Source organism: Pristis pectinata, chromosome 9 (assembly GCF_009764475.1).
Source record: "Pristis pectinata isolate sPriPec2 chromosome 9, sPriPec2.1.pri, whole genome shotgun sequence".
In the NCBI taxonomy this organism is placed as follows: Eukaryota; Metazoa; Chordata; class Chondrichthyes; order Rhinopristiformes; family Pristidae; genus Pristis; species Pristis pectinata.
In genome coordinates, this window is record NC_067413.1 from 13,200,631 (window position 1) to 13,227,794 (window position 27,164).

A 27,164-nucleotide genomic window follows, 5' to 3' on the forward strand; every position below is an offset into this window, starting at 1 on the left:
CCACTACCACCTTTACAGAGATCTGGAGGATTACTAATAAATAGCAGCAACACCTACTGATCAAATTATCAACATATGATCCTTTTGTAAAATTAATGGTAGGGATCCACACAAGAGAAAATATACACAGGTTGACAAGTTATTCTGCTAAAAAACCTCACACCCTGGGATATTTCAACTTTAGACCCAATTGTATGGAAAACAAATGAAGTTTAAAAGGCTTTTTATTTTTGTGAATGAATTACACAAAAAAACTTCGAAAGCAGATACCTAATATTCTAACAGCAGACAGTCTGACTAATCAATTGACGACGAAAATTTAAACTACCTTGACATTCGCACCAGGCACTCTGTCATTAGTGGCAATAGTCTGTAAGATAATGGCACTTGAACGATTGAGCTGAGATTGCGTTCGTAAAAATCTCTGCCATCTCAAGCTGAAATATGCTTCACAAAAGCCTCAGCTGGCTCTGGAATGTTCAACACATGCATCGCCGCACGAGCATTTTATTATTTTTATTTTAAATTATGGATCAGTGCAAACAACTGTACAAAAGCAGGAGTTATCAGAAATCCAGGGCACAATCTAATTCCAGGTTGGTATTACTGTGAACTCTGCAAATATCCCACCAATTTAATTAATGACAAATACTGAGTTTATAAAATAAAAAAAGCCAACAAAAGAGAAGTTACTGACAACTACATAACATTTATCAACTTTGCTCATAATAACAATTCAGTTCATCCACCTTTATTGTTGAAAGGCCTCTACTCTGAACATTCCTGGCACTGACTGATCCTCAGCTAGAAATATAGATTTTTATTTAATAGGGAAAATGCAGTTTAAAATAAAATACTTTCCACATGCATAATTACAAAACAAAAGTGGCCCAGAGACTTTTCACAGTCCTTTTTAACAAAACAAAATCCCATTTTCCATTTAAAAAAAACTCAGAAGATTTGTCTTATGTGCTTACCAACACCATTTCACCTCATGGCTTTTGACTTTATACTTGGGATATTTTGTCTTTTAGTCACCAAAAATGAACTGTAGAGAAAGATTATAACAACTGTTACAGTTCACTGCTTGTACAGCTTTCTGGTCAAAGTTTTGTTAAGTGCAGCTGCAATGCAACAAATTGTCTGAAGCTCTTCAGATTGGAGTCTCCTTACGATCTTTGCTAGGAGAGGGTTTTAATGTTTCCTTCACAGACTTGGGCTGCTCATGTGCAATTCTGGCATCGCTTGCAGCGTCCCTGTGCTGCAGAGCACCAGTGGCATTATCTCCGCGCTCTTCTCCATCCTCCTGAGTCCGTTGCTCTTGTTTCAGTCTTTGCATCTGTAACAGCCGAAGCTGAACTCGCAGCTCAATAATAGCTTCTCGTTCATCGTGGATTGCTTGGTTCAGGTGGTTGTTCTTCACCTTACACAGGAATGAACAGTGAACATTAAACTGCTTTAAGCATAATTGATGGCACTCATTTCTGAAATTTAAAATATATTCCTACATGGTCCTTTTAAGCAAGATTCTATGACATTAAAAAAGCTAATTGAATAAACAGGTCCATATTTTGGAAAAGCATTGTTGTCTCTGAAGACCGGGTAACATTTGCCAGGTTATAAATGGGAGGTGCTGGATGAAGTCACAGAGTTATACAACACAAACAGGCCCTTCGGCTCAACTTGTCCATGCCGACCAAGATATTTACCTGAATTAATCCCATTTGCCTGTGTTTGGCCCATATCCCTCTAGGCCTTTTCTATCCATGTACCTGTGCAAATGTCTTATAAACATTGTAATTGTACCCGCCTCTACAAGCTTCCTCTGGCAGCTCATTCCATATACCCACCACCCTCTGTGTGAAAAAGCTACCCCTCACATCCCCTTTTAAATTTTTTCCCCCTTAAATCTATGTCTTCATGTTTGAGTCTCCCCCACCCTGGGGGGAAAAAAGACTATGGCCATCCACCTTATCTACTCCCTCAATTTTATATACCTCTGCAAGATTACCCTCAACCTCCACGACAAAACAGTCCCAGGCTATCCAGTCTCTCCTTATAACTCAAGCCAGACAGTCCTGTTAACATCCTCATGAATCGTTTCTGCACTCTTTGGATCCTGTGCCTGGTTGGGAATCTCAGCAGAACTGTGCTCCATGGCTGGACCATGGACTATAGATTCATTACCTACTTTCATACTTCCACCATTTTCAGCAGTTAACGGAAGATTACATTATTTAGTGGTGGCAGAATTAGTCTGAACAGAGATCATCCTAAAGAAATGCAAGGAACAAGTCACATTTTATAAGAGTCCCACTAGTTAATGTAACTCCTTTCCTGGCTGCTGAAATGGAAAACTACCTGGTAGTGTTTTAAATTTCTGGAACACCAGCAATCTCAGCTGTGAAAAAACTGAAGTACACGAACATTAAGAATTCACTAATACTCATTACTTAAATTGTTTGGACAGTTTCGTTGCTCTGCCAGAGCAATTATTACTCTAATGATATAAATTACCTCCAACTCTTCATTTTGCCGCTGAAGGTCTTCCAGAATGAGTTGCAGCTCCTCCTCATCCTCGCTTTCGCTCTCACTTTCGGAAGAGTATTCCTCTGTTTCACTACGACCATGTTGTTGCTGACGGCTATGAAACAAGCAGCACAAAAACATTATAAAATCTCACCTCACTCAGCAGTGAGCCACATTTTAAGAAATGTTGCTTGTACATTTTCCAGACTCCCAAGCCAGGTCTATCACGTTATGTGACAACCATATTTCCAACTCTTAACGTCACAAGCTCAGTGCTTGCCATTCTAACCAGAAGCAGATATCATTGAATGAAGCAGTGCTGCAAATACCAAGCCAGCTGAATTGATTTTCTCATTTAGAAGGGATATGGGTTTACTGCAGGAAAGGATGAGGACACAAGATTCTGCAGAATACTAACTGTTCCTCTGTGATATAATGCTTCTATATTTTCAAGAATCTCAATTACTTGATAAACTTTGATTGGGTGCCTCAAGAGGGCAGCATCCATCACTGAGGGCCCTCACTATCCAGGACGTACCGCCTTCTCATTACTATCATCGGGGAGGTGGTACAGGAGCCTGAAGACCCACACTCAACAATTTAGGAACAGCTTCTTCCCCTCTCCCATCAGATTTCTGAACGGTCTATGAACACTACCTCCTTATTCCTTTTTTTCTTGCACTATTTATTTTGTAATTTATAGTGATTTTGTCTTTGCGCTGTACTGCTGCCACAGAACAACAAATTTCACGACAAATAAGTCAGTGATAACAAACCTGATAAACCTGAAGTAAATACAGGATTTTTTCTTTTAAAAACTGAGTGATTAACATTGGATACCTCTCTATTTCCACTGCTTTGTATTTCAACTAGTGTTCAGCATACAAGGGCATGCAGCATCTCCAGTTTAGCCCCTTCTCTTGGGTTGATTTCACAGTCCAACTTTTAACTACTTTGTTATTCATGAATTCCCTTTAATTATTTCAACTGTAATAAATTTTGCATCGACCACAATGCAAACTTATTCCGATAACAGGCTGCATGACAGAGCTTCCAACCCCCACTGCATTCAACTATTACCTTGATATTAGTTTCTGGTTATGAATTTAACTATGAGGAAATAAGTCTGTGGTCAACATAATCAGCAATACCATTTAGTAAAAAGAAAATGCTGGAAATGCACAAGTTTAGGCAACATCTGTGGACCACTGTAGGTCAATAGCTTTTTAAATTCAGGGCTGAAAGATTATTGACTTGAAAAGTGGACCAACCTCACTGGCTACTGTCAGTAATTCCATTAGCATCTATTCATACAAACATTATAACATGGAGTCCAGCCCTGCTGAGATTCCCAACCAGGCGCAGCATCCAACACCCCATTTGATTTTTGTGGATTGTCGGCCTGGGGGAGGACAAGGTTCTTTTGTTTAGCCGTTTCACTTTTATGTTTACATGCAACTGTTCAAGAATCTGTTTAAGAATGGGCCGAATGGCCTGCCCAGTGCTGTACTGTTAATGTAAATAATTTTTTTAAAAATTGAGATTTTAATACTTTTCAAATGTCACTGAATGTCAGAGGCATAAAAACCAGCAAAGCTGAGGAGCAAGGACTTTGTTAACCATCGAAACTTTCAAGGCAGGGATTCCTCACTTCACTGCCAGAGGAGACAGCTCAAGCCCGAGACTCTTCAGGTCAGTGACACTTGGGGTTAGGCTCATTAGAATGGTATGGGGGAGGCAGGCCACTGTAGGCAGTGATTCCACCCAGGGAACTGAGTCAGTGAGATTTGGGCCATTAAGCAAGATTCTCTCTCCTTAGCTGTTGAGTATTTGTGATTTCTATTTTTATTTCAGATTTCCAGCATCTGCAGAATGTTGCTCTTAAAATTCCTACATACTTTTCAGTTTAAAGGAATAAATACATATTTAATCCCTGATATCATCTTGGCAAAGCTGAATCTCTACTTTCCCCAAAACTATCGCATCTTTCCATCCTGTAAGCAATTTTGTTTCCAAATTTTCCTTATATACAATCATACCTTTATTTGTTCCATATCCCCCCAGCACAATTCCTATCATTTTGTTAGTTATAAACTCACCTTACCCCATTTAAGAATTTGTTTACTTGGATGTCTGATTTTTGATCCTCCACAGTATTGAGAAGTTTAATTTGTATTTGTTTCCAAATATGCATTAGCATAATTGAAATATTAAACTCTGGCATGATTTGCCTTTCTTCCTAATCTGTTTACCTCCACTGTAAACCTACGTTCTCGCCACCAGTATGATGTTAATCTTTTGATTAGTCACTCCTTTGTGAAGTATGTAAGCAAGGTTCCAGTACTGATCTGTGGGCACCGCAAAAATCCCTCATGACAGTGTCAATCATTCTCTCCAACCCAATGTTGCCTGCTTCGTAGGTACATTATACAAACCATACTGTGTTTCCTCATTCACTTTACAGCATTTGATTGTCTTGCACAAGTATTTTGTATAAAGTGCATCTATTGTGTACCGACCAATATTGGGATATTCTCCCAAAGAAAGACCATTAAGATAGTCAAATCTTCACAAACTGATAGTGAGGTTCCTGGAATAAGCCATGCCTTATTTAATTTTAAGTAAACAATCTGCTGGAGGAACTCAGTGGGTCGAGTAGCATCTGTGGGAGGGAAGGAACTTACTCCCACAGATGCTGCTTGACCTGTTGAGTTCCTCCAGCAGATCGTTTGTTGTCCAGATTCAAGCATCTGCCGTCTCGTGTCTCCACTGTATCTTTTAGTAAAAGTCTTTGATAAACTTTCTGCTATAGAAAAGCCTAGAATTGAGAACTGGTGACTTTTCTCTCTCATTTTGTACATTTCCCAATTCCTTTTGTTCATTCTTTGCGGACCATGCCCCATAGTTTCAAACACTTTAGTCCTCAACACACTCCCATCCCACCTGCACCATTTTCATCTCAAAGTCCTTCTCCACAAGGCCTCTTCAAAACCCACTCCTCTAATCGCCCTTCCTATTCTCTCCACCCAAAAGAACCTGCATTTATTTATGTAACACCATTCAATATCAGGACTCACCATTTTACAGAATGTTTAGCTAATGTAGTGTAGGAAATATTGTGGTTAACTTGCACAAGTTCCAACAAATTGGGAGGAGGTAAAGGTCAGATAATCTGTTTTAATATTAACCATTAAGACATTGAGAGAACTTGCTAAAGGATTTTTTTTTAATTAAATTATATATAGGCAACCTTTCATGTTATTTTATTGGAAAAAGTGTCAAGTGTCTATTGAATTGTGAGGAATCATTGCTAATGTCTCTACTATTTCTGCTCACATTCTGGGGATGGGCATCAATTGTTAGCACCCTCGATCCTTTATGAAGCACTTGGTTGTGTGCAATGGTTGCCCAATGGGACTTCAATTTACAGATACTTATTTCACACCCTGGTATTTTGTTATCACACTCATTTGAATGGCCCCACTTTCTTAAATGTACTCTTTTCCCCAAAACTGTTGTAAAGAATTAAAGAAACTTTTCTTTTTAAACAATTATTTTGATAGCTTAATAACGTCTGTATATCAACAATAACAGCATTTTAAAAGCAGTTCATAATTCGAAGTCTCAAGATCATAAGAAACAATATACAAGTATGATATGCCAGAATTAAAAGCATCATTGTATGAATTCTACGCAAACAATCAGGACAATCCAGAAAGACTGATCTCCAAAAATGGAAACCATAATGGTTGTAAGGCAATCATATCCTAACGATAATTAATCCAAGTTCGATGGATGGAGCTGCGAGTTGAATTCGAAATAGTTTTCTATTAGTAATAATATTCATCCATACAACAAAGCTTGCCAGAAATATAAAAACGAGTAAAGATTTCAGACATTTAGAAAAAGTTAACAGTGAGCAGTGGTCCTATAGAAAGCAAGTATGGGGAATCACAAATGGAAAACAAGGAGATGACAGGTGTATTAAATGCATCAGTTTTCACTCTAGAGAAACATCACAGGAAGAACTCAGAAAAATTATAATCCCAGGTACTGAGCAGATTGTTGGAGATGAGGGCTGATAAATCCTGATGGAATTCACCCTGGTGTCTTAAAAAAAGAAATGACTAGTGAGGAAAATTGATGCTTCAGTTTTAATTTTATTAAATTCTTTACTTTCCATTAGATTGAATAGCAAATATAACTGGTAGACTTCTCATATTTTCTTTTTTTTGTATTTGCTTATAACATAGAAGATCATGTGGTCCATCAAGTCAATGCCAGCTCCCAAAACATTCCCACTCCCCCACTTATTTCCCTGTAACCTATTTTCTCTCTTGCGTGCTCACTCCAAAGGTGTGTGGTAATTGACCACTGTACATTGACTCTAGAGTATAGGTGAAGTGGTAGAATCTTGGGGGGTGGGGTTGGGGAGGATTTGATGGGAATGTCTGGAAAATAGAATGGGAGAGTGTAAATGGGTGCTTGACGGTTGGCATGGATATGCTGGGCCCAAGAGCCTTTTCTATGCTGTACGACTAACTCCTCCTGATACTCCTGTCACTCACCAGTGCTACGGGGAGTTAACCTACAAACCAGGTCCTTGGGATGTGAGAGAAAACCAGAGCACCCAGGGAAAGCCATGTGGTGCCAGGGAGAATGTGCAAACTTCACATAGGTAGCAAAGCAGAAATCAGAATTGAACCTGGGTCACTTGAGCTTTGTTATGTTAGTGTGCCTTTCTGTAATTCTTTTATTCAAAAACACATGCAGACAGAGAGAAGGAAATTACAGGCTAGTTAGCTTAATGTACATGTTAGAAGCTACTATTAAAGATGTTATAGCAGGGCACATGAAAAAGTTCAAAGTCAACATTGTTTAATGAAAGAAAAATCATGTTCAACCAATTTATTAGAGCTATTTAAAGTAACAATGTGTGCTGTAGACAAAGAGGAACTGATGAATGTAGATTTAGTCACAGAGCTATACAGCACAGAAACAGGCCCTTCAGCCCAACTGGTCCATGCCCACCAAGTTGCCTATCTGAGCCAGTCCCATTTGCCTGGGTTTAACACATCCCTCTCAACCTTTCCTATCCATGTATCTGTACAAATGTCTAGGATACATTTGATAAGGTGCCACATAAAAAGCTATTGTGAAAGATAAAAGCTCACAATGTAGGAGTTAACTTATTAGCATAGATAGACGATTGGCTAGCTAACAGGAAACAAACTAGGCACAATGCGTGCTTTTCTAGATGGCAAGATGCAATAGTAATGAGCTACAGGGATTGGCACTGAGCCTTCCAATTTATATAAATTACTGGGATGAGGGCACGGAAGGCCTGGATGTCAAATTTGCCGAATACGTAGGAAAGCAAACTATGAAGGGGGCATAAAGAGGCTACAAAAGGGACATGGATAGGTTAAGTGAGGTAGGCATCGATTTTGGTAAATGGAGTGTAATGTGGGAAAATGTGAAATTGCCCATTTTGGTAGAAAAGGTTAGAGAAAAAGCATTTATCTAAATGGCAAAGATTGCAGAGCACTGAGTTACAGAGGGATTTAGGTGCCCTAGTGCGTGCTTCACAAAAGGCTAGTATGCAGATACAAAAGTGGTTATGAAAGCTAGCAGAACGTTATTGTTTACTGATTGGGGAAGTGCTTCAGGAGGTTATGTTTCACTTTTATAGGTATTGGTGAGACCTCATCTGCAGTACTGTATATAGTATTGGTCTCCTTAGTTAAGAAAGGATGTAAATGTGTTAGCAGTTCGGAAGTTTACCACAGTCATACATGAAGTGGGCAGTTTACCTTATGATGAAAGGTTAGACAATCCAGGCTTGTATCCTATGGAGTTTAGAAGAATGAAAGGGGACTCTATTGAAACATAAGATCCTGAGTTTGACAAGGTGGATGTGGAGAGGATGCTTCTTCCCATGGGAAAATCTTTTCACTGAGGGTCGTACAATTTGGAACTCTCTTCTGCAAAGGGCAGTAGAAGCAGCCTTTTTAAGGCAGAGGTAGATAGATTCTTGATAAGCATGGGGATGAAAGGTTACTGTAGATTAATTGGAATGTAGAGTTGCAGTTACAATCAGATTCGCCTTGATCCTATTAAATAGTGGAGCAGGTTTGATGGGCCAAGTGGAGGATTGCTCCAAATTCTAATGTTCATATGTACAAGAGTTCAAGCAATGTCCTCTGTACTAACATTAGCATCTCTTACTTGCCTCTGAATTTCTGCAATCTCTGCTCTGAGACGTTCAATTTCTTCCTTTTCAGATGCAATCTGTCTTCGTAAAAACTGCTCCATGGCCAGCAGTTCTTCCTGTTCAGTCAGGATTTCATTCTCCTTTAAAACAATCTTTCAAAGTGAGAACAAACGCAACTCGAGAATGACAAAAAGGTGACATCAAAGCAGAGAGAGTTAAACTACACATCGCGGGGAAGACTGTATATTTTAATGATTTAAATCAATGGATATGCAGCACATTAATAATCTGAAACTACAGTACATTCCATTACTTTTCTTTTGTTCTTAAAGACAATGAATTGTGTAACATAGTTTGACAGTTACAGGAGTTCTCCAGTTCCTCATACAAGTGGTGGTTCTCGTAGATAAATTTAGATACATAGCGTGTGATTCAATCAAGCAAAATGTTACAGTTAAGTCCATCCTATCCCTTTCCAGCTGTGGTCAATCAGGATCACCAGGGGATCACTGCAAGGGCTGACTTTAACCATCCTTAGCCACAGTACACTACGTTTGGCGTTCATAACGTGATCTCCTCTACACTGGAGAAACTAAATACTGATTGAGTGAAACTTCGTAGAGCATCTGTGTTGAATCTGTGAGTGACCACAAGCTTCCTGTTGCCTGCTACTTTTAATTCTCCATCCCACTCTGACCTGCCTGTGCCCTCCTGCAACTCTGGCCTCAGCTTGTCAAGATCCCTTTTGTCTTATCTATCCCTCCTCCCATTTTCTCTTCAAGTTAAAGCTAACTTGTCTTTCTCTTTTTCCTAGACCTGAAATGGTAACTCTGTTTCTCTTCCACAGATGCTGCCTGACCCAAGTGGTTCCAGCATTTTCAGATTTCCAACATCTGCAGTTGTTTTTATTTGATTTCCAAGCCAGAGGTTTTAGCTAGGCACAGTTGGATATACATCTGCTGGTTTGGGAAAGGTGGGCCTATTTGGGGCAATCCAGCATTTGTTTCCAAGTCCCTGGAGTCCTGCTAAATTCACTAACTTGAGAGACTTCAGTTTAAATGTTTACAAACCTTAAAGCATTGGAAAGACATTACAAAAGGTAAAGTAAAATAAAAATGTGAATTACTTGGGGGAGGAGGGGGTGAGGGAAAGAGTATGAAACATTGAGGGATAGTAACATTTTTGTTTAAAATTCAGGATTCGTGCCTCGTTTTGCCCAATGGCATATATCTTAAACAATTGACTGAAAACAAGGATAACCACAAATCAATCAATTCAACACCCCTCAGAATCCATAATTAAGGGTAGCCAGGACAGATTCTCTTTCATAATTTTAGCCCTAGCCTATTTTATGTTGCTCAGTTTTAATAACACATTATCCATGAAACTCAATTCTTTGAAGCACAATCTTTTCTTCTTCTAAGTGTATTTGTTTTGTATTCTTGCCATCATCTTTGAAGTCTTTCCAGCACTGATCAGTCGGCTGTTTACTAAGCACTGCCAATTAATTTGCACCAGACGCTTTCTTATCTCACAGTACTCAGACAGAGCCCAATATCCTTATCGTCATTATTCCTTCTACTTAGTCATGTTGTGGTCATTATTATTCTACTGCTGTCAGTTATTTGCCCTACTTCATTTCCTAAGATTAACTAAATAATGATTATTTTCTTATCAGACTAAAAACATTTTGATCTCCAATACAGTCCAAAATGCATTTCCCAACTCAGACCATGTGTCATTATTCCAGTCTACTTTGAAACAGATTAAAAAAAGACCACTTTTTTTTTGCATCTCTTTGAACTGGTCCATTATCACTAAATTACTGAAGTCCCTCATCCAATGTCATTCTCCTCTGCACCTTCTCCAAGACCTTCGCATTCTTCCTGAAATTAGGTGTCTGTAATTGGACATAATATGCCAACAAAGCTTACTATTTCAGGTCAGAGGTGATCTTACTGAATGGCAGATTAGGCTCAGAGCCAAATTGCCTGTTCTTGCTCCTCAATCGTAGGCATCACAAATAAAAGGCAATTATCCCAAATGTCCCATGAACTTCAAAGATACTGGCATGCAAATCATCAGACCTATGTTTTGGATATCCTTGCAGTGTTTTATGTTTTCTTTTTCCTTCTAAAGACAGTTTTACATGTCTCTGAACTAAAATTCTTTAACTACACATCTGCCCATTTTGGCAGTGTTTGGCCTGCTGCGATTTTTCTCATTTACACTTCCAAATTGCGTGTCAGGTGCACACTCCCAATTTGTGCCCCTAGGACCCAAGTCAAAATCACTCTATGTTCCCTTTCCCTTTTAAATGAGTTAAAACCTTTGTGAAAATAACTTCTGGTTCAGATAGTACGTCAAGAAAAGGACGAACTGATATTTTAAGCATTAAACAGGATGACACCATACTGCAGCTGAGCATACCTGAGCTAGTAGAATATTAATAACCTCCTCTTCATTCTCATTCATTTCTTCTTTAGAAACATCTTCCTTTGAAAGGCTGGCAATTTCTTGGGCAATCTTTGTTTCACATTCCTGTAATTGCATAGAAGCAAACAGATAAAATCACTAACACGTTTTGTGTGCTTCCATTATGTCAAGGATTCCTCCTGCCTATTTATATTCCAATTAGATATTCTCCAATTATAATGATTCCATCTTCTTGGGCAAATGAGAGATCATAATGCCCATCCATGCAAAATAAAATACTTTCAAAGAGGCCTTGAGAAGAGTTAAAAATCATTAATCAGTCAATAGTTTCTGTAAATGTACTTCAACTGAGACATAAGGAACACAATTATACATCATATTAGTGGGGAAATCTCTCACTTAATCCCAGACTCATCCAGCTTTCTGAAAAAAAAATCACCTGGCCGAAGAGAAGCCCAACTCTATTTAAACCTATCTTCTTCTGAGGCAGTCCCTCAGGCTTGAGGATGACTTGGTTCCACTCCAGTTCTGCAAAGGGGAAGAGGGCTGAGAGTGAATTGTTTCAATACGGGGAAGCTAAACCTATAACCAAATCCAAACAGGAGGAAAATACACCTGAGAAGATTTCTCAGACTGCTGTGTATTGAAATTTTTCTACCCTTACATGGATCCTAGAATCATAGAGCTATACAGCACAGAAACAGGCCCTTCAGCCCAACTTATCTATGCTGACCAAGTTGCCTAACTGAGCTAGTGCCATTTGCCTGTTTGGCCCATATCCCTCTCAACCTTTTATATCCATGTACCTTTCCAAATGTCTTTTAAAGGTTGTGATCATTCCCATATCTACCACTTCCTCTGGCAGCTCGTTCCATAGACCTACCACTCTCCATGTGGAAAATGTTGCCCCTCAGGTCCCTTTTAAAGCTTTCCAAGAATGCAATGTACTGTCAAAAATATCCTATATAACACCCAAATGACAACTTAACAGAACATTATCAAATGAAGTCCACAGAACCTTTTAAGAAAAATGGGCCATCAAGAGGAGTCTTTAACTTGGAATTGTAATTTTAAAACATATTTATAGAAAGCAGTCAAAATACCTAAATCAGCACAAATTAAGTCCAACATGGAGCAAGCAATATTTGCGTTAATTGTTTTTTTTTTGTTTGTCTGGCCTACACACAACATATAATGCATATCTAGAATAGTGACTAAATTATGATTGATTGTCAAGCTTAAAGGGAGGCAGAAAACCAAGGTATTGACCAAACTAGGTCAACTTTGACAATTAACAAACCAATACCAGGATATGAATGAGTGTTAAATGCCAAATTTACAAGCCAGCACTGGAATCAAGTCAAGGTGAAACAGGCAGAAAACCAAGGGAGTATTTCAGGATATAAATATAGTAGTCAGACTATTCAGAGCAAGTGCTGAATAATAGAATGCTTATCAAACAAGATCAAAATAAAAGTAGCAAACAAAAATTGGAAGCACTTACTGAAAAAATAATTTTAAAAAGTGAACAGTAATGGCAAAGGAGGGGCAATTATACAGACACATCATCATAGGTGAAAAGTATAGTCAAAGAAGTATTCTTCAAGCATCATGAAAGGTCAGAGTCAGCACAGAAAATGACCCATCAGACCAATTCCCCCATGTGGACCTATCTGAGCTGGTCCTACTTGCCAGTGTTTGGTCCATCTCTCTCTAAACCTTTCTTATCCATGTAACTCTCCAAATGTCTATTAAATGCAATTGTATGCGCCTCTACCTTCCTCTGGCAGCTTGTTTCATGTACCCACCACGCTCTGTGTGGAAAAATTTGCCCCTCAGATCCCCTTTAAATGTTTCCCCTCTCACCTTAAACCTATGCCCTCTAGTCTAAGACTCCCCTACCCAGGGGCAAAGACTGACCATCCACCTTATCTATGCCCCTCATGATTTTACAAACTTCTATAATGTCATCCCTCAGCCTCCCTCCATTCCAGGGAAAACAGTTCCAGCCTATCCAGTCTCTCCTTATAACTCAAGCCGTCCTGCCCCGGCATCTCCTTTGTGAGTCTTTTCTGCACCCTCTCTAGTTTAATCACATCCTTCCTATAGAATGGTGACCAGAACTGCACACAAGACTCCGTGTGCAGTCTCACCAACATCTTGTACAGCTATAACGTGACATCTCAACTCTTGTATTCAATGCCCCGACTGATGAAGGCAAGCGTGCTACAAGCCATCTTCACCACCCTGTCTAACTGGGTCGCCAATTTCAGGGAACTATGTACTTGTACTCTTAGGTCTCTCTGTTCTACAACACTCTCCAGGGCCCTGCCACTCACTGTACATATCCTGCCCTGGTCTAATTTCCAAAATTGCATTACTTCACATTTATCCGAGTTAAGTTGCACCTGCCATTCCATTACCCAGTTTCCCAGTTGATCAGAATTAAAGGAAACCCAGGGTTTAGAGCCTTTTCAGATAAAAAAAAATGGCAGTCAGAGGTGGAAAAATTAGAATCAAAGATATGCAAAAGATCAAAACTGGAAGAACACCAAGGTTCACACCGAGAGAGGGAGGGCAAAGGCTATGGAGGGATTTGAAAATAAGAGCAAGAATTTTAAAACTGAGGCACTGTTTAACTAGGACCCAGTATATATCAGCAAGCACAGGGGTGATGGGTGAACATCTTTGTCCAAATATAGGCAGATGAGGTTTGGATTAGTTTAAGTTTATGGATGATGGAAGATGGGAGGTCAGCCAAGAGTGCATTATAGCTGTCAAGCAGAGAGATAATAAAGACAAGGATTTTAGCAGATAAATCGAGATTGAGGCAGAGGCAGAGAAAGGTAAATGATATGACACTGCTAACTTAAAAGCTTTGCATGAGGTCACTGCAGATTTGCTAAATGAATATTTTATTTGACAATAACCTGGACCTTTCTTAAAAAAAGAGTATGAACCATTAACAATCTTTATATTCAAAATAAAAAGGTGCATCTCAATTCATTGTGTTATTAAATAAAACAGCAAAATTGGAAAACAATTCAAATGAAAAATGTAACAGATGGTTATTCTGTTGTGATAGGCAAGGAATAAATGTTCACCAGAACACCTATGACTTCAACATCTAAAACTACATAAGAACATCTGTTTGAATCCCTACTAAATCAGTGATTAAGGGTATTAAGGGGGAGACAAGTGTCCAGAATCAGAACTTCCCAGAAATAACATCAGCAATGGGAGATATGGGGAATTTCATCTGGGTGCAAGAAGATGATTAATAAAATATTGCTAACAATTAAGCCTAAAATTCCAATGTCACTATATTGAAGCTGTTACATGAGAGACAAGGGAGCTGAGTGTCTGAAGTCAAAGAGGTGTGTAAAGTTTCATGCTAATAAATGGCTAGAATGCAGTCATCTATTACTGTAGTATCAAATCTAGGATTAAAGCCCAATTTCCCAGCTGTTGATTTTAAAGAAGGGTGGATGGTTGGGTGAGGTGGCGGGCAATGAGACATAACACAATTGTAGAGCAGTTGGATGACGAACAGACAGGTGCAGAAACGTACTGGAGCCTTGACACCAGTAACAGAACTAATATGGTAAAATCACACATGGGGAAAGAATTTTAAAAATACGGAGAAAAGAATTTTAATCCCATATAAAATAACATTGGATTTTATATAGGTTAAGCCATATGTCATATTACCATAATATTTCTATTGAAGATGCAATATTTAGACCATTATCAAATATTTTCAATTATTACGACTTCTTTCAAAAATTACAGGATTACTATTTAAATAATGCTTTAGGTTTACAGGAGAAATAAAAGCAATTGGGGTACAGTAGAATTGTTGATGGATTACTGGGTAGCAGTATAGAAAACTACAATAATAACTAGAGACATGATGCACATCAGATAAGGAATTTCAATCAATTAATTAAATCATTTTGAATAAAATGCTAGTACCTGACTATTCTAAAATCTCACCAAGTTCACCAATTACCTTATGGAAAGAAAATCTGCCATTTTATCCCAAGTGGCTTTTATGTAACTGGAGTCCCAGAGTAATCTGTTTGAATCTTAATTGTGAGTTGCGCAGCAAGCTGTTTGGTGCACAAAGTATTCTAGGTTTTAGTTATGACTCATTTCACCTTGCTAGCGCTGCCCACAAGTACATTAAAAAAGTAATGTTTGCTCATAATGTTTATTTTAAACTCTCTTCAATGTCTTTATTAATGTACATAGCTCTGGTAGTTTTTCTTTATTGCTAGTGTCTCATTAGGGAATAAATTCTAAATTAGAATACTCAAGAATTATCCTTATCACAGTACCTTGATATATACAAAAATTTACAGGAACACTAACTTAAGATTTGTGGATTAAGGCATGGAACTTTCTGCCTTACTCTACCATGTTACAAATGCAGATGAGGAGAATGTCCTTTAACCTTTGTATGAAGATTCTTCCTGAACTCTACTGTTGACCTTGCCATAAAGGAAAGGTCCAGTGAAACTCACCTGCCTTTTAGCTTCACGTAGTTTCCGCTTCAGTGCTGTTAAAATTCGTTGCACTTCCCACAACCTCTCTTCTTTCGATAAGTCCTTTATGCCAGCTTGCAGATCTCTGTGCAAACAATTCAACAGAAATTCCTGGGGAAAAGAGAAAAAACCACAGTAAAGTACCCAAGAGGCGTAAAAGAATTACACAATAAGTAAATGCCCAGTGCCCTTCAAAGTTTATTTTCCTTCAAATGCTTCACTACCAGTTTAAAGACGATCCCTCAAATGTAAGCAGCATTCTGGCTCATGTACCTTTGCCAATCAGAACCAATCTGACAGAGATGCGGATATTAAAACCATGGCAATAACCACTTTTTCCTCTAATTACAGAGAAATCAGAAGATAAAATTTAAAGTAAATTGCCACTCTACATAAATCTAAACCCAGGAAATAATTTATGATAGTAACCCATATTAAACATGATGCTGATCATATGTACAATAGCCGCATACACACAGCATTCGACAGAACCACCTGGTCAAAGTTGTAATTGCCTTTGAGGGATAAAGAACTGATATTCAATATCTTTTAAAAAAATTCTTATTTCCTCCCCCCAAGTTACTGGTTCCCAGGTTTGTGCCCAAGTTCCTCTTGAACTGACTGCTGGAAAATTCAACAATGCCATTTTCTGGGTTCTTAAGAAAACATGCACTTCAACAATGATGTTCTATATCAAGTTGGTGGAGAAATTGGAGTATACTCTACCTCCATAAACCCAGAACCTAAAAGAAAACAATAAAAAATAATGGGGATAAACAGAAAAGTGGAAACAAGAATGTCACCATGCCCAGATAGTGACAGCCACCAAAATGTTTTGTTGAAAATGCTTGGCACATTTGCAGTGCAGATAGCAATGGCAAAGTCTGAAAAATCAGAAACAACAAAAACTCATGCCTATTATTTCATTTGTTTCATATTTATGATCATTTATTACTGAATATTAAAATAAATATTGATTTTGCAACTGAGAGTAACATGTCAAAACTTTACACAACATTTACACTCCTCTCGCTTATTACAGACAACCAATTACATTGGGCAAAGTGTTTACCACTTAACATTACCAAAGCAGTTAATTACAAAAGCAGTGTTTATGCTTATTAAGTACACTATTTCATGTAGTTTTGAGCAGCTTAAATTAACTTTGTTGAACTGTGATTATTTTATTGATGTGTGTGCATGTAAATTATGACTTTGTTTTAGAACATAGAACAGTACAACACAGTATGGGCCATATGGCCCACGATGTTGTGCCAACCTAGAAAACCCTTATCCCCACTCAATCTATCCCCCTCTCTACTTCACCTCCCATAACTCTCTATTTCTCTTTCGTCCATGTGCCTATCTTAGTCTCTTAAATGACCCTAATTCTATCAGCCTCTACCACCACCCCCAGCAGTGCATTCCAGGCACCCACCACTCTCTGTGTAAAAAAACCTCTCTCTGACATCTCGCCTGACCTTTCCTCCATGCACCTTAAACGGGTGACTTCTAGTATTAGCCATTGCCATCCTGGGGAAAAGATGCTGGCTGCCCGTTCTGTCTATGCCTCTTATAATCTTATCTATTAAGTCTCCTCTCATCCTCCATCGCTCCAAAGAGAAAAGCCCTCTCCTCATAAGACATGCTCCCAACCCAGGTAACATCCTTATAAATCTCCTCTGCACCCTCTCCAAACCTTCCACGTCCTTCTTATAATGTGGTGACCAGAACTGAACACAATACTCTGAGTGTGGTCTAACCAGAGTCTCATAGAGCTGCAACATTACCTCTCGGCTCTTGAACTCAATCCCCTGGCTAATGAAGGCCAGCATACGCCTTCTTAACTGCCCTATCCACTTGTGCAGCAACTTTGAGGGATCTATGTACTTGGACCCCACAGATCTTTCTCTTCCTCCACACTGCTAAGAATCCTGTCATTAACTATGTACTCTGCCTTCAGGTTCATTCTTCCAAAGTGCATCACTTCACACTTCTCCAGATTGAACTCCATCTGCCACTTCTCCACCCAGCTCTGCATCCTGTCTAAATCCCGTTGCAGACTACGACAACCTTCTGCACTATCTACTACACCATCAAACTGCGTATCATCTGCAAACTTACCAACCCACCCTTCCACTTCCTCATCCAAATCATTTATAAAAATCACAAAGAGCAGAGGTCCCAGAACAGATCCCTGCGGAACACCGTTAGTCACTGACCTCCAGGTCGCATACTCCCCTTCTACAGACACCCTCTGCCTTCTGTAGGCAAGCCAATTCCGAATCCACACAGCCAATTTTCCATGGATCCCATACCTCATGACTTTCTGAATGAGCCCACCATAGGGAACCTTGTCAAACGCCTTGCTAAAATCCATATATACCACACCCACTGCACTACCTTCATCAATTTATCTTGTCACTTCTTCAAAAAAACTGTATTTATGGGTACATAATATTGACAATTTACATCAGGTAGCCCTCAAGTCATTCCAGTTTCTCTAGAACTCCCATGAGCCCTTCTTACCAGCTGATCTGCTGTTCTGTTGTACCAACTTTGCTGTGTACCTGCTATTTTGATTTCACTGTCTAATTCCTTTGGTAGGTAAATTGTTTAAATAATAATGCACCTGCATTAATCTGCGGGAACTATAATACCATGCATCATTTGTGATCACAGAATACTGATTAGGAATTATCACAAAATTTTCCTCCTTATCCAGAAAACATTGAAGTCCAATTCAGCAATTTCCACTCTGCTGGCACAGATCAGCACAGATTACCACCAAACCTAGGAAACTTCTTATTCCAAAATATACTAAGTATTGTAACTAACATTCTTTGTTGGCATTTCAGAATGTATTACTTGTAATAAATTAAATGAAATTCCAAAATACTGAGCAGAGAATTTAAACAACGTTAAGTGCTTTAATCTGGAGAAAAGCATTTTTTTTGAAAAAAGAAAACTTTAGTGCGACTTTCATGTAACCCTTTTGGTCTCCTCTATTCAGTTCACAAAATGATCTCAAACGTACCTGCCGCCGAATTTCTTCCTTAATGCTTTCTTGGGTCTCGGGTAAGACTGGCATTGTTGCCACATTAGACCATCGAAGTGGTTTCACGACTGGCTTTAGCTCTATTTCCCCAAACAGCTCTTTGACGTGAGTGAAAAACAGATACAGTACACGATTGCTGATCTAGAGAAGGACAGACAAGAATTAGTATGTTCCCAACGTGCTCTTGGCACTTGTAATGCCCAACTTTCCCCATGTCTGACGATAAGGTCTCCCATTTGGACATAGCTCCACAAGCACAGGTTATTCTCAGGTACCTTGTCAAGTGGATATCCCTACATCTGCACCTAAAGGAAAACCAACAAAATTCCCATCTACAGAAAAAAACAGCACTACATAAAATGTTGCTGTTAACTGTAATCAATACAACATCTCAGTATAAAGGACTTAGAAGCACATGTTGATACTGAATAACATCCTCAAACACTACTTAATTCCTCTTCTGTGAAAATGTGCTTTATGGAACCTTGCCTTCTACAATGAAGGATAATCAAAATTCTTAATTCATGCATAATTCAAATCACAACAATCTTCATAGCAAATCCAGTACTACCATGCCATTTGAAAGGTACACCTGTTAAGTATTTCACCCACCAGAAGTAACTATGTACTGCCTTCCTAGGACTGAGTTTTCATGCTATAAGCAGCAAAACAAAAATAAATTTGTGTGGGTCCTCCATAACATCCCTGGACTAAATCAGAAAACCAGAAAATGATAGAAATGTACAAGATTATGAGTGGTTCAGATATAATAAATAGACAGCTAAAAATATGAAGGATCTGGAGAGAAAGAACAAGAACCAGATGACATATAATAAAAGCAATAAGCAAAGAATCAAAAGTAACATAAGAATTTTTATACATAACAAGTTAGTGTCTGGAATGTAGTGCCAGGGAGGGGGACAGGTGAAGCACAAAATTTGCAAGACAATGGAGGAGGAGGTATTGAGGACTTTCACCTACAAGTCTATAAGTGGAGGAGCCAAGGCCTTACCCTTGGAGCACAGAAAGTTGAGAGGAAGGCTGATGGAGATGTACATGATCATGTCGGTTTAGGCAAGATAAGTGGAAGGAAGTTGTTCCCAGTACTAGACTGTTCAAAGGTCAAGAGACTCAAATTCAAAATGATGGTCAAAGGCGGTAAAGGAAATGTGAGGAAAATTTTTTTTAAGAAACACAGAGGTTATGACCTGGAACTCTGCCTGTAGGGGTGGCAACAACAGACTCAATCAGGGCTTTTAAAAAAATTGGATGGGTACTTCAGAAGAAACTCCACATCCAAATGCAGTGTGGCCTGGACAATATCCAGGCCTGGACTGACAGGTGACAAGTGGCATTCTGACCACACATGTGCCAGGCAATGATAGTATCCAACAAGAGAAAATTCAGCTATCACCCTTTGACATTCAATGCTGTTACCATCACTATCAATATCCTGGGGGGTTACCATTGACCAGAAACTGAACTGGAGTAGCCATATACGCAATGTGGGTATGACAGCAGGTCAGAGGCCAGCAACCCTGTGGTGAATAACTCGCCTCCTAACTCCCCAAGACCTGTACACCATCTACAAGGCTCAAGTCAGGAATGTGATGGAATCCTCTCCACTTGCCTGGATGAGTGCAGCTTCAACAACACTCAAGAAGCTTGACACCATGCAGGACATAGCCCATCCACAACCACTAATGCACAGTAGAAGCTGCTTGTACCATCTACAGCACTGCAGCAATTCACCAAGACTCCATAGAGAGCACCTTCCAAATCCATGACCTCTACTAGCTAGAAGGATAAGGGAGCAAAAGCACAGGAACATCAACACATGGAAGTTATCCTCCAAGCCACACACCATCCTGACTTGGAAATATATCACTGTTCTTTCACCGTCACCAGGTCAAAATCCTGGAACTCCATCCACAACAGCATTGTGGATATATTCACACCTCAAGGACTGCAGCAGTTCAAGGCGGCAGGTCACCATCACCTTCTCAAGGGCAATTAAGGATGGGCAATGAAATGCTGGCTCAGCCTGTGAAGGCCACATCCCTTGAATGAATAAAAATCCTCTTCATCCCAGAAATCAACCAAGTAAGCCTTCTCTGCACTACCACTAATGAAAGAACATCCTTCCTCAAATATTAAGAACAAAACTCCAGTGCTCTAGATCTGGTCTTACCAATGCTCTTTAAAGTTGCATCACACTTTCCTTTCTATTCCACATCACTTCTAATGAAGGTCAAAATTAGCCATCTTAATTACATGCTGTACCTGAATGCCAACCCTGTGTGTTTCATGTACAAAACCCCCAAGATCCCTTTGTACCACAACATTTTGTGGACTCTCCCCATTTAAAATTTATTTTTTCATTCCCCTTCCAAAGTGAGTAACTTCATACTTTCCCCCATTATACTCCATCTGCCAACTTCAGAACCACTCAGTAAATCTTATCAACAGGCTCTATGTGCAGTACACAACTTTCTAATCCAGCCATTCTTAAATCAGCAGCATATGTTGCCACTGAACATTCAGCCTCTTCATCCATGTCATCAATACAGATTATAGATAGTTGAGACTCCACCAATGATTACTGTGGCACCCCAGTAATTACTGACTGCCAACCTAGATGGGAAAAAGGCAGACAAATGGGGTTGAGAGAAAAAAAAATCAGCCACGATTGAATGGCAGAGCAGACGATGGGCCGAGTGGGCTAATTCTGCTCCTATATCTTATGGTCTAACCCGAAAATGACCCATTTATCCCTTCTCTATTTTCTGTTAGCCACTGCTGATTCCCGCCATTATAGTGACCCCACCCTTTTGTGCACCTGCTGATATGTATCTACTGATTCTTCTTTATCCACTCCATTTGTTTTATCCTCAAACAATTCTAGCAAACTTGTCAAACATGATTTCCCTTTCATAAAACTACATTGACTCTGTTTGATTAATGATTTTCTAAATGTCCTATTATCTCCTTAATAGTGGATTCCTGTTGAAGATCACAAGATAAGGGAGCAGAAGCAAGCCATTCGGCCCATCGAGTCTGCTCCAAGGAAAGGGAAATAGAAATGAGAAATGGGGAATGGGGAAAAAAAAACTACTCTAATCCCAATTTCCGGCCTTATCCCCATATCCCTTGATATCCTGACTATTTAGATATCTATCTATCTCCTCCTTGAACGCCCCCACTGATCTGGCCTCCACTGCTGTACGTGGCAAGGAGTTCCACAAATTCACCACCCTCTGGCTATAGAAATTTTTCCTCATCTCTGTTTTGAAACTGTACCCTCTAATTCTAAGATTGTGTCCTCTGGTCCTGGACTCACCCACCAAGAAAAACAGCCTAGCCACATTTACTCTGTCCTTTCCTATCAATATTTTAAATGTCGCTATGAGGTCCCCTCTCATTCTTCTGTACTCCAGTGAGTACAGTCCAAGAGCCGACAAACGCTCCTCATACGTAAGCCCTTTCATTCCTGGAATCATCCTCGTAAATCTCCTCTGAACCCTCTCCAACGTCAACACATCCTTCCTAAGATGTGGGGCCCAAAACTGCGCACAATATTCCAAATGAGGCCTCACTAGTGCCCCGTAGAGCCTCATCAACACTTCCTTACTTTTATACACTATACCTCTCAAAATGAATGCCAACATAGCATTCGCTTTCTTTACCACCGATCCGACCTGATGGTTAACCTTTAAGGTATCCTGCACGAGTACCCCCAAGTCCCTTTGTACTTCCGTGCTTTGGATTTTCTCTCCTCCTAGATAATAATCTGCCCGCTTATTTCTGCTTCCAAAGTGTACAACTGCACATTTCTCTACATTGAATCTCATCTGCCATTTCCTTGCCCATTCTCCTAAACTGTCTACGTCCCTCTGCAACCTTCCTATCTCTTCAATGCTCCCTACTCCTCCCCCTATCTTGGTGTCATCTGCAAACTTAGACACGAAACCATTTATTCCATCATCCACATCGTTAATGTACAAGGTAAAAAGGAGCAGTCCCAACACCGACCCCTGCAGCACACCACTAGTAACCGGTAACCAACCAGAACGAGATCCTTTTATTTTCACTCTTTGCTTCCTGTCAACCAGCCAATGCTCCACCCATTCTGTTATCCTACCCGTAATTCCATGACCTCTCATTTTATTAAGCTCTTACCATCTGTTATAGTTTGTTTAACCATACTATCTTCTCCTTTGTTTCTAAATATTTGCCAATTCCTTGCAACACTAAGCTTTTCTTTCAACGTGGTGCCATCCTTAACTTCTTTAGTTAACCATCTTTGTAAGACAAGACAGCTGATTCTACCATCGTCTCCCTTGCCATTCTCAACACTCTACATTCACACCATTTTAACATAACTTACGCTTCAAGTTCTTCATGATATCTATCTCCTGTTTGATGTACATGTGACTAATAAAGAAATCTTGTCTAATCTCTTGTCTTGTCTAATAAAACACAAAAGGACAAGGATGGATTCAAGAGAATAGTCCAACCCAGAAAATGCCAATTGTGACTTTAGCTGTACCCATCTCAGTACTGGGAGCAAAGTAGCAGCCGGAGTGAAGAATTTCAATTGAAAGGTCTAAGAGAAACACAAACCAATCAGTGCTTCTGAAGGAGCATCCTGTGCTAACTTTCTTTTCCTCTATAATGTCATCAAATACACTTCTGCATCATGGACAAATGCACAATTCAAAATCCTCCATAGTACAGAGTACTGAAAAGATATTGCCACAAATGACAGCTCCTATGACTTTGTGGTCCATTGTCATTACAGATCTTCCTAAAACTCTTTGCAACATTTCATTTCATGGATTTGCCACACTCCTTCAATGCCTCACTCCCCTTATCCAGTGCCATTCCCATAGAATATGCAATTCTATATTTGCGCGCTCAAGCACATCCAATTATGGTTTCTTCTATTCCGCTAGCTTACCATTCCCAAGACTACCCCGAGGATCTATCGTAGACATTTATTTATACACTGCCCCTAAACAACAGCTCATAGCCTCAAGGTTAGTTTCTGTTCTGATACCATCAATTAAGATATGCCAGGGTTTTCCTTAGCAATAAGTGTTTCAAGACTCAAAGTTCTCCTTTCTGGCCTCCTCTCCTATAGAGATAATATATGTAACCTCACATCTGGTCACGTATACTATCTCATTCTTTCAGTCACCCTTCCTTATTAACAAAACACACATCCCATGCCATCCAGCAATATATTTACATATTAAAGCTCTCCACAATCTTATCCAACAAATAAACATGATACAACTGCCTCCAACATTGAAATTATATCCCACACCAAACTAAAATAATTACATACACCAAAAGGTACGGCCAAATCCCAGTCCATGACCAACATTTCTCTCAAATAACCAATAAAGAGATCTGATCATTATCACGTCTCCTACATTAGTGGGAAATTCTGCTGCATTAGTTGGTTGCTGTGCATCCCACACAATAATAGTGACTACACAATGAAATTACTTAATTTGCCACAGATCATGCTATGTGCACTTTTCCTAATTTAAGGTGACTCGCAAGGGAGCTGGCTTCATACCAAAATTTTCAAAATGAATGTTCACTATTATAACTCTAATATCAGCAACCCACTAAAGATAAATCATGACTCAAGCACTTTTCACTTGGCCAGCTGAATAGACCCAAGTGAAAGTCTATCAGCATTCATAATAAATTCTAGGACAAGCCACTGAGAATATCTGGTGGCAATGTCCATTTATCCAATATACAATTCACACAAGTTGAGTAAACATAGGCAGAGGCAAACAAGCCACAACACAGCAAATCTTGGTATACTATCTAATCTTATTATTCCAAAACACTGGCAAGTTAATTGCAGTTAGTCTAGTTCCAACCACCCTACAATGAGAGCACAGGTTTACATGGTTTATGAGTGGGAAGCATTCCAATTTCCAATGATAGCACTGTGCAGATACTTCATCTATTGTCAGGTATCTGTTATCTCAGACAAAGCAACTCAAGATTTTACTTATTTCTCTCCTTATTCCCAGTTGTAGAGATGAAGATATATCATTCTTAATCCTACTGTTGAAGCCACAAACAAATTGAAGCCACCACTGAGCAATTATTAGATTTTGAGGAAACCCTTATGAGCATTCATCATCACATGCATGAGTGGACTGCTATGCTTGGTTTGAACTCCACATAATCCACGGCAAGGGTTGAAAAGTGCAAGTGTAAAACATGCAAATCCCATGAGAAAGATGCTGAGTAGTGCCACTTTTTGCACAGGCGAATCAAAAGGAAAACAGTCCTCATCATGAATTAACAGTGACCTCCCTTCACCCTGCACAAGAAAATGGGAGCAGGAGTAGGCCATCAGGCCCACCAAGCCTGCCCTACCATTTAATATGGTCATGGCTGATCTATGCTGACCTCAACTCTTCTTCTGTGTCATTTCTCCACAACCCTCTATTCCTCGAACTATTAAATATTTATCCACCTCCACTTTAAATACTTAATCCCACCTCTACCACCCACCAGGGCAGAGAATTCCAGAGATTCACCAACCTCTATGTACCTCAGTTTTAAATGACCAGCCCTTATTTTGTAGTTATGTCCCTTTGTTTGAGATTCTCCCATTTGTGAAAACATCCGAACATCTACCCTTATAAGATCCTAAAGAGGCTTGACATGTCTCATCTCTCATTCTTCTAAACTCCACCCTATTTATTTGCCTACAGAATGTGGTACTGATAGACCAAAAAAGAATAATGGAGGAAGAAAAGGCAAAGTACTAACTGAATAAATAGAACTACTAATTTCTTAATTTACAGCACATTCTAACAATTATAGCAACAAATAAACGTGTGCCACATTCAGTACCTGAACAGTAGGACTAAGAACAATAGAAATATTCTGGATATTCATTTTTGTTTCACTTTCTTTTTCAATGACATGGTTCATATGGATAATAAGCCAAGAAAAGAGGAGGTAATTAGATTCAGGCAGTTCCTTTAGCAGACGCTGGCACTCCTGGACTTTTTCGCTGTCTGTGCCTTTCCCGCACGCATCCTCAAACTTCATCAAAAGTTCCTTGGTAAGAATATTTTCTGGCAGCTCACGAAGGTATTGTTTCAAGAGGCTGGCCACTGTATTTGCATCATAATCCTCCAGATTTGGAGACTCTTCACGATCATATACAATTTTCAGTTCATCAACTTTTGACTTGGTTCCTAAGTCAGAGAGAGTAAATGTGAAAAACAGAATATTCATTTAATTATTTATATGAAAGTTAATTTCACACAATGGAAAATATAACTTATACAATAGTGTACAACTTTTTGACAAAATGACTTATTATGGTGTACGGAAATGGAATATTGATATAAAATGTTTCTGGATGCTACACAGTGTAACCAAGTCCAGTTGCTGGACTGGAAATTTCTTGTTTGCACACTTCAGGGGAGTATGTAAATCTACAAACTAGAGCTTGGGCAGTATCACCCAGCTCCTAATAGCACAAAACAGGGTAAATCACCTTAAAATCCAGGCAGCCTGTTGACAAATAGAGCAGCTGCAGTCAGATCCCAGCAATGGCCCACACTGTGCCAACCAGCATGCAGCCCCTGGCTCCACCTCTCAGTACTTAGGGTCTGCACCATTTGGTCCAGGCTGCCCAGCAACTGCCCTCACAGGCAGCCACTCCACATTGTCCCAGTGGCTCACTCCATACTGAACCATGTAGTGGTAGGATCACTTCAACCATTTCATAGCACCAGAGGCCTGGTTCCTTTTAGCTGTTTCTATTAGCACTCTCATTAATGGGATTGCATTCCGAGTTCTAAAGGAGGTACTGACTCCAAATGACAACAGACGTCTTTATACTGCTAGAGATTCAAAAACTGGACTGAAATCATAAACATATTAAATTTGTACCTTATACTGCATTACAGATGGTCAAATCCTAGATCTAGACTACAGAATTTCAGTTAGCTTCTTTGATTTTGCATTTTCACTTTATTTTCATTTCCCAAGGTCCATTAGTTTTACCCTCCCATTGCAGGATAACTAAAATGCTAACCTGGCAACTCAAATAAAAGGCTGAAAGTTTAACTTACGTAAACTTATGTCTTCATTGTGATCTCAATTAGAACAACAATATGTATGCTACGTGGAAACAGGAGACAGTCAGAAAATCAGATTTAGTCTTGGCCAGCTGATGGCCAGTAATTCAGTGCATTAGTTAGAACAAAATCATCACACACTTTTCATCTGGATGAAGCTTAAAAATGTAAGGAAAGGATTGCTGATGCATCATGGTTGATGCAGAGTAACTGATTACAAATGTATTGCAGATCAATCAGCGTCT

General features: G+C 39.3%; 1 protein-coding gene across 2 annotated transcripts in view; it reads right to left on the reverse strand.

The window, feature by feature from the left end:
- Positions 1–206: 206 nt before the first annotated feature.
- ralbp1 (ralA binding protein 1) overlaps positions 207–27,164 on the reverse strand; it is a 34,809-nt gene continuing 7,851 nt past the window's right edge. Inside the window, exons 4-10 of one of the 2 annotated variants that reach the window (XM_052022989.1) lie at positions 25,679–26,028; positions 18,764–18,925; positions 15,706–15,837; positions 11,174–11,284; positions 8,762–8,883; positions 2,518–2,644; positions 207–1,423 (exon numbers count right to left, since the gene is read on the reverse strand). In XM_052022989.1, coding sequence (XP_051878949.1) covers positions 1,154–1,423; positions 2,518–2,644; positions 8,762–8,883; positions 11,174–11,284; positions 15,706–15,837; positions 18,764–18,925; positions 25,679–26,028 — 1,274 coding nt within the window. In that variant the 3' untranslated portion in view covers positions 207–1,153. Of the gene's footprint in view, positions 1,424–2,517; positions 2,645–8,761; positions 8,896–11,173; positions 11,285–15,705; positions 15,838–18,763; positions 18,926–25,678; positions 26,029–27,164 lie in introns of both variants that reach the window. The other variant, XM_052022988.1, reaches the window with a different exon arrangement.